At 41.9% G+C, this 8,632-nt stretch overlaps 2 protein-coding genes across 4 annotated transcripts in view; both read left to right on the forward strand.

Annotated features, from left to right (window-relative positions):
* Nucleotides 1-4,073, forward strand: part of LOC131256949 (kinesin-like protein KIN-7O) — a 57,491-nt gene extending 53,418 nt beyond the window's left edge. For 2 of the 3 annotated variants that reach the window (XM_058258070.1, XM_058258068.1), the window contains 3 exons: nucleotides 1,557-1,628; nucleotides 2,757-3,002; nucleotides 3,513-4,073. In XM_058258070.1, coding sequence (XP_058114053.1) covers nucleotides 1,557-1,628; nucleotides 2,757-3,002 — 318 coding nt within the window. In that variant the 3' untranslated portion in view covers nucleotides 3,513-4,073. Of the gene's footprint in view, nucleotides 1-1,556; nucleotides 1,629-2,756; nucleotides 3,014-3,512 lie in introns of all 3 variants that reach the window. The other variant, XM_058258069.1, reaches the window with a different exon arrangement.
* A 2,788-nt stretch (nucleotides 4,074-6,861) lies between these two features.
* On the forward strand, nucleotides 6,862-8,131 carry LOC131256950 (early nodulin-like protein 15). The gene is made up of 2 exons (XM_058258071.1): nucleotides 6,862-7,116; nucleotides 7,617-8,131. Exons 1-2 carry the CDS (start codon nucleotides 6,933-6,935, stop codon nucleotides 7,985-7,987), a joined length of 555 nt encoding a protein of 184 aa, XP_058114054.1. The 5' UTR covers nucleotides 6,862-6,932; the 3' UTR covers nucleotides 7,988-8,131.
* The last annotated feature ends 501 nt before the right edge of the window (nucleotides 8,132-8,632 follow it).

An 8,632-nucleotide genomic window follows, 5' to 3' on the forward strand; every position in this document is an offset into this window, starting at 1 on the left:
TCAGCTGGAAGGAAGTCCAGAAAGCAAAGGAAGGAGGGCTTGGAATTGGCAGGGATAGAATAAGGAATAGGAGCCTTCTTTGCAAGTGGTGATGGGGGCTCGGTCGGAATAAAAACCGCAGGGTGATTGCAGAGAAATACACAATCTTGAATAGGGGCTGTGACCCAGGTCTTGATCATAGGACCCGTGTCGAAGTTCTGGAAAGGCATAATGGAAATGGTCATCAAACAACACCATGGGGAAAGGTGCTCAGTGAAGGTTTTCATATTTTTGGTGAATAGGGGAGTCTCAGTATACTGTTGGGAGGACGTATAGATTGGGGACAGTGCTGAACGTCAAATTCCCAAGATTATACGTGCTTGCATGAGACCATCATACCATGATGGGAGGATGCTTGAAGTAATCTGGGGGAAATGGGTATGGAACATTACTTTAAGAAGGAACCAAAGTACGATGAGGTGGTGGACCTTCAAGCTTTGTTGCATCTGTTGGAAGTTGGAAGATTTCCATCCCAACCAAAGAGATGAAGACGTCAGAATATGGAAGAGAGACCTGCCAGGCATCTTCTCAGCCAAGTCATTCTCCAGAAATCTGCCTGACAGTGGAAAGGCCCAGTTTTCTGCTCCTCTGTGGATGTTGGTGGCTCTGCCTAGAATTTCGGTATTTCTATGGATAGTGATAATTCACAGGCGTTCACGGTGGAGACATTGAAGCGAATGGGCATCTCCATGCCAAATAGATGTATCATGTGTAAAACAATGAGTCAAATGGACAGCACTTGTTCCTCCATTGCACAACTGCGTCATACCTTTGGATTTAGAATTTCAGGTTGCTTGGTAAAAGAGCAATTGATTATGGGAGGTGGTTATAAGCTAGAACAGTGGACCATGTTGGAGCAAAAGGAAAGTCTTTCGGAACATTCTGTTTACAAATTTCTTGGAGATTTGGAAAGAAAGGAACAATCAAATCTTTAGGGACTAGCAGGTGAACAAGGAGACTAATCGACAAGATCAAAGATTCCATTAATTGAATGGGTGTTATGTCTAAAATATTCAAGGGTTGAAATGCGAAGGATATTGAGAAAGAGTGGGCTACTTTGGTGTCCAATTCCATCAGAGGCTTGGAGATCTAAAGTGGCTGGTTGTGTCCTTGTGGGATGCTCAAGTTGAGCATCAGTAGGGCCTTGGAAAGTCTGCGGTCGGTGCCATCAATTATATAGGGGCATGCGAGCAATGCTTTTCTGATGGGCTGCTCAAGGCTGCAGATCATAGTCCTTGCACTACTTATTTAACGAAACTCAGATCCTTTAAAACTTTGTTAAATCCTCTGAAAAAAGTGATTAATAATGTTGCTGTAGCATGAGCAATTGAAATCTTGAATAGAGCTGATCTTTGTACAGGGACATCCATCTCCCTTTGATTTCTGTAGAATAAATTCCCTTTTTGTTGCTTGCTCTCTCTCTCTCTCAAAAAAAAAAAAAAAAAAAAAAGAAAAAGAAAAGAAAAGGAGGTTATCATAATCTGTTAGGTTAATCATGTTTGCTTCTTTCTACGCAGACACTAAAAGCAAGAACTGATATCGAAGAACTGACCAGGAGGCTTTCCAGTATGGAAGTGGAGATGCACAAGGTCAGCATCCAGTTTGCCAAGAGTCTATTAGTAAATCTCAACTGTTGAACTTTATAGCAGCGCATATAAGACATGGATTTGAATTTGCCGAAACTATTTTTAGTAGATGCTCATAAATTGTCAATAAGTAGTATATTTAAATTATCGCATGGCTTAGATTCAAATGATATTGAATGATGTACTCTCTATTTGCTTATTTTTTTTTCAATGTCCAATTATTGTTTCTACCCACAATGAGATTCCTTGATTTGTCTCTTGTTTCATTTGATTGTACATTGCACAAGAACTTGACTTTCAAACGGATGTTCTGTGTCAAGCCTTTGGAAACACAAATTCAGATATGCCTGTCAAATGATGTATTGCATTGTGCATACGAGTGTTACTGTGTTAGGTGCATCATTCAAAACGATGTCAATGAGATTCTTCCACTGAAAGTAAGGGACCTTGACAAGCTCAACCAAGGGGTGCAACTTGGGCAGGTCGGGTTGGGTTGAGGGTCAAACTGTGCTTGACCCAACCTCTAGAGGACCCGACCCTAACCCAAATTCCTCTATACTTAACCCCAATCCGACCTGACCTGACCCAACCCAACCCAGATACATTGTTTATTCCCAACCCAACCTGAATTTGCTCAACCCAAACCCAATCTGATCTCAAATTGGGTTGGGGTTTTCCAACCCTAAACCAAGGAGCCTGACAACCAGACCCAACCTGACCTGAACTCAGGTTGGGTCAGTCGGGTTTGGGTTGACCTGAACCTGAGTTGCTGCCCTAGCTCAACCTGCACACAGTGCAAATGATCCAAGTTCCATAGGAGTTGCAGCCACCCAGAGAATGCCAAACTTGGTTGCATAAAAATGTGAGATCTGAGCAGTGCATCAGGTGTGCCATGCCATGTCAATGATGTGGGCCGAAACCATACATGGAAAAATGGACCGTTCAAAAAGATCTGCTGACTGTCCACATTTGATGCATGAAGCTGACGTCCCACACACACCAGCTTGTCGTGTCTCCTGATGCAGAGCTGCGAGCGTGTTTAGCAATCCTCACTATTAAAATATTTATGGTAACTGCTTTTTGTTGTAATGTTTCAATAACTGGTTATGCCTTGTATTTCCATATTCACAGGAAACAGTAAATAATGACATAAAGAAGACGAAACTCAGGATGAGGTTACGGATGGCACAAGCGAAATTAGACATGTTTCGAGGCAAATACAAGGATTCAGTGGATGAGCTCACATTCAGTCACAAGAAATACACCGAAGCATCGGCAGAACTTAAAAAGCGGTTGGTATTGCAGGGGACTGAGATCCTCAACCTCAAAAAGCAGCTAGCAGCATTAGGAACAAATCAGACCATTGGCTGCTCATAGGTATGCATTCTCTGAGGTGATATAGGAATAAATCAGACCGTTGAATGCATTCTTTGATGAACCATTCTGTACAAGTTGGCCCCATGAGTCGGTGAATCCAGACTTTTGATCTGATGGATTTACACTATGGATGGGGTACGCACAAAAAATTTCCCAGTTTTAAAAATCCAAACCCGTTTGAATGTTTGCCTACAAATAGATGGTTGAGTAAAGTCAAAGATACTGCCATGGTACATAATCAGCAGTGCAAAGACCAAAGGTGGAAGGATTAGCACCTTCCAATCCATGGGAGTTTTGGTGCATACCACATCCAAATTCCGGCCTGTATGATCTACTATCTGGATCACTGAATTATGGTTGGGATACATATAGTATTGGAAGGCTTGTTAAATTGTGCATTTGTCCAGTCCCAGCACTGAATAATTCCTTGCGATAGAGATACCACTAGAAGCATTGATATATGAGGTTGTTTCAGTGAGTTGTTTGAGCAGTTCTGATTGGTTGATGCAGTTGGGGACCCCACTCAAATCAGAGGCAGATGCAATTGGCCATTCTTGTGGACTGTTGTCATTGGCTGAAGATTGTATAGTTAAACAGTTCCCGCCTGATCATTAAACATGGTAAATACTTGTTAACCATCAGCATTAACATGCGGACCTGTTACTCTCCATCATGCGTGTGCTATACTACCATTGGATCTTCGATTGGACAATTGTTGGTTACGATCACGATACGCTGGCCAGTTGTGCGGCTGTCCAGCATTAAAGAAATGACAATCAATAAATGGAGATCGACATGTCGAGCACCTGTTTATGGGAGAATTGATTAGCAGACAGCATGCTGTGTTTTGACGTTTCAAGGCTAACAATAAGGCTTCTTTCTGTGCAGGGATGTACCGGGTTGTTTATGTATGTGCCGAACATGTTCACAAGGCCGAGAGAACACAGACATGTCGACCTTTTCCTCTTTGGAATGGTTTTAACTCTTCAAACCTTTGCATTTGTGCTCTTTAAAGGCCTCCTTTTGTAACTTATAAATGGGGTTAATGAGAAACGTGTAACAGTCTTTCAATGGGGCTTCTACACACCTCTCTCTCTCTCTCTCTCTCTTGCATGAAGCCCACAATAGTGGCCCATTGGCTCCAATTGGTTCTGCAACCATGGTCGAGAATCCAACAACTGTGTCCAATGACATTTAGTAAATGCCATTAACTGAGGAAAGAGCTCACCAGCATTGATTTTATGGATGTGGGCCACCTCACACTTAACATGTTCACTGGGTCGGCACATGTGCTGCGCATAAATCACCTGTGGGTCTGGCAAACCTCTTGTCCTACTTGCATATTTCTTTTCTTTTCTTTCCTTTTTTCTAACGGGTTTTATGAATGCCTGTTAATGGGGCTAACTATAAGGGCCCGTTTGGCCAGGTGGATTGGAAGGGATTGAATGGTATTAGGGTGGATGGCATGGATTTCTAGGTAATGATGGTGTTGTCAGTTGAAACCCCATTTTATTTATAGGCAAAAGGCTGTGATTCCATCTACAGGCTTTCTATTTACAGCCCAACGATTATATTTTCAAAAATTAGTTCTTCATTTACAAGATTTAAACGATTTACAAGCTATCTAAACACAGACAATCATTTACAGCTGTATGAATTTATAGGCATCTAAACGACCCCTAAAAGAGTGAAATTTTTATGAATTTTCTAACCCTATCATAGAATAATCTGTGGTGGGAACAATCCTCATTAATACGGATATGGAACCAACGGCCCATTTTTCTATTTGGGCGTCCTGATTTTACCACCTCACCTTCAAATTTCATCCCTTCCGGCCTTGTAAAAATATGAAATTGACTCTTCTAAAAGGATCCAACTTGTCTATGACCCGGTTACCCCAAAGGTCTGATGGGCCCACTCTTCTGTCTAAGCAGGACGTGGCTTTGGTGGATCCGGGGAACCACCGAGTTCGATGCTGTGGGGCCCACTGTGATGTATGTGTTTTATATCCAGTCCATCAATTTGGATAGATCATTCTCGAAGATGACCCCAAAAATGAAGCAAATATAATTCTAAGGTGGACCACACCACAAGAAACAGTGATGATTGAACACCTACCTTCTCGGGTACCACAAAAGCTTTGGATCAAGCTGGTATTTGTGTTTTCTATTTTTGTTTGACCTTATCAACAGGTTAAATGGTAAATAAACATTACGGTAGGTGGGTGGGCCGTAGGAAATTTTTAATGGTAGGTGTTCAATCACTACTCTTTTCTGTGATGTGGTTCCCTGAAGGACTGTATCTACTTCATTTTTTGGCCTCATGTCCTAAAATGAGATTGAAAAGTGGATGGACGGTGTGGATATGAAACACATACATCACAGTGGGCTCCAGTCCTGCAACCGCCGAGCTCGGTAGTTCCTGTATCCACCTAAGCCGCGTCCGTCCAAAACTCAAGGGGGCCACACTACAGGAAACGGTGAAGATGGAAAAGCCTGCCGTCGGAACCTTCTTGGGACTCGCCGTGATGTTTATATTCCATCCAGTCCGTTTATTAGGTGATGCCCACTTTGGACGATTGAAAAACATAAATATCAGACTGATCAAAAAGGTTTCAATCCCCACTATTTCTTGTGGTGGGGCACACTTGAGCTTTCAATCTCACTCATGTTTGAGCTGGCTGAATGAATGGATGGATGGATGGAGTGGATATGATACAAACTTCATGGTGGGCCCCACATAGCTGAGGGTTACAGTCAAGTCGCGTGTCTTCTAAAATAAGCAAACTGCACGAAATTACCAATGGCTCTCGGAAACCAAGTTGAAACAGATGGTCATTTGTATATCTTTACTCGTAATCAGGGGATGTACAGACATCCACACATCCGAACCGTTGGTTTTATAGAGAATCGTCTGTTGTTTCAATTTGTGCACTGCGGGTCATAGTCAAGTGATCTAGATCGTTGATATTACAAAGAATCTTGTGTGTTTTCAGAGTGGGTATGCATGGGGCCCATACCCTCGTGATCTAGACCGTTGATATGATGGAAAGCTGTCTGTCCTAGCTTGGCTCATTGTTCAGTGATTCAAGTGGGGTGCATTCGAAGAATGAAAAGGCCAGATATCGATAGCTAGGATCTTCCAATCCATAGATGTTTGGTGCATGGACCATGGTGATTCTCATCACAACAACGGTTTGGATCACTTTAACCATGGGACTTACTTGTATAAGCTGAAAGCCAGCGCGTAATGTAGAAGACTTCAGGGGATCCGTACGTGACACGTGTACGAGATCCGAGCCATTAATCAGGCAGGTCCCAACGTGGAGAATTGTCTTGTATGGAAAATGGGAATTATTTGATACTCCAGCCGTATATGATGCTTGATACTGAAAATAAGACTCGCCGAACAATCCTAACCTCTGATTTGTGACCTCTAGTTTGTTGATGAAATGGGACCATTGGATATTTTCATCTTTAACCGTCCATTAATTGTCCACTAATCCAATAGTCAGATAATCAAATAAGCATAAGTTTTGGGTCATGATACATCTAAACTGGGAATCATAATTTGGACAGTTTAATTTTAATAACTTTTAATCCAAATATGCACTTTCTAAGTAATTTATAAGTGCACGCGTATCATCTATCACACTCTGCCAGAGTATCACTGTTTTTTCCCTTATAAAAAAATAAGAAAAAAGAAAACAGCCCGCTTTCCGACCGTTAAGCATCACGTCACGCTTCCCAGATTTTAGCTTCGGATAACCGGGCCAACAACCGAACCTGATTCCCCGAACCTCACCCAACGGCTACTTCCTTTTTACCATTTAAAAAAGAGGAAGGACACTTGAACTCTCTCCACCCCTCTCTCTCTCTCTCTCTCTCCCCGACAAAAGAAAAAGAGAGGGATTTTCAATCAAGTTCCTCCATGGCTTCTGCAAGAGCTCTGACTTCCTCACTAATCTTCATCTCTTTTCTTCTCTTCAGCCTTTCAGAAGCTAAAGATTTCTTAGTTGGAGGCAAGACCAACGCATGGCAAATCCCATCTTCTCCCTCAGACTCACTAAATCAATGGGCCGAAGCTAACCGTTTCCAAATTGGCGATTCACTTGGTAAGTTTCGCCTTCTGGAATCTCTCTAGAACTTCTATTTTCGTTATTTTCCCATACGGGTTTTCTTGCAAACTTCGGATTCGATCGGTTTCTTGTCTGGTTTCTCTTCGAAAAATCGATTTCTGCCATTTTCCCAGCTGGGTTCCTTTTGGAACTATGGTTTATGTGATTTTTCCCATCTGGGTTCTCTTTGGAACATCAGTTTTTGTAATTCTAATGTGTTTGCTCTTTGATTTCTGACGATTTTCACATCTGGTTTCTCATCCGAAATTTGATTTCTCTCAATTGATTTTTCTTGAAATTCCGAGTTCTGTCATTTTCCGTTTGGGTTCTCTTTCATTTCTGACGATTTTTCCCATCTGGGGTTCTCCCAAACATTAGGTTCTCTCATCTTTCCCATTTGGATTCACTTGATTTTGACATTTGAGTAGTCTCTCTCTTCTTCATTTTTTATTTTTATTTTTATATTTCCTGATGTTTTTTCCTTTCTTTTTTCGTAGTTTGGAAATTTGATGGTGAGAAGGATTCAGTGCTGCAAGTGACTAGAGAGGGCTACCAGAGCTGCAATGTGTCAAATCCGATCGCCGCACACAAGGGTGGAAATGTGGTGGTGAAGCTTGACCGGTCTGGGCCGTTCTACTTCATCAGCGGAGCAGGAGGGCACTGTGAGAATGGCCAGAAGCTAATCGTCGTTGTCATCTCAGAGGTGAGGGGAGGCGGGTTTTTCAGCATCTCTCCTGCCCCTTCACCGATGGAGTTCGATGGGCCGGCAGTCGCTCCGACAAGCAGTGCTCATGGTTTGGCAGTTTGGAGGGGTGGTTTTGTGAGTAGTTTGGTTGTATTGGGGAGCTTGGTGGGGATGATTTTGTGAGGGAGATAATGGTCTTTTTGGGTTCTGTTCTAGTTTGAATAGGAATATGATTTTCATTTTATTATAATTATTTTTTCACTTGTTAGAATCATTTCTTGTGGTTGATAAAGATTCTAATGATATATTCCTCTATTTTTTGAAGTACCTGAGTCATTGCTTCTTCTTCTTCTTCTTCTTCTTCTTTTTTTAAGAATTTCTTGTGGCTTGAATCTGGGAGAGGACTGAATCTCAAAAGGCCGATACTCTGGCAGTTTGATGGATGATTTTATTTTATTTTATTTTTTTGAAAGATGTCACTTCCATTGAAAAAGAAGAGGAAACTAGAAAAAAGCAGCAGGGGAAACCAAAAGAAAGAAAAAAGCACACACGGAAAAAAAAAAAAAAAAGGAAAAAAAAGAGAACCAAAACTCGCGAAAACACTCCCATGGCCGAAACTGAACTATATCCTGAAGCAACGATTGTTGCGTTCTCCATTTCTTCTCGATGGATGATGAGATGATGAGATAGTTGTGAAGTTGGAAAGTTTTAGTGAAAAATAATCATGGGTGTCCCAGTACACCGACAGTTTTGGCTTACATCTGTAGGCCCCAGGCCCCAAAAAGGTTAGAGATGGACCACCATTGAGCTCCCTGCTCTCTCAAATCT

Source organism: Magnolia sinica, chromosome 9 (assembly GCF_029962835.1).
Source record: "Magnolia sinica isolate HGM2019 chromosome 9, MsV1, whole genome shotgun sequence".
In the NCBI taxonomy this organism is placed as follows: Eukaryota; Viridiplantae; Streptophyta; class Magnoliopsida; order Magnoliales; family Magnoliaceae; genus Magnolia; species Magnolia sinica.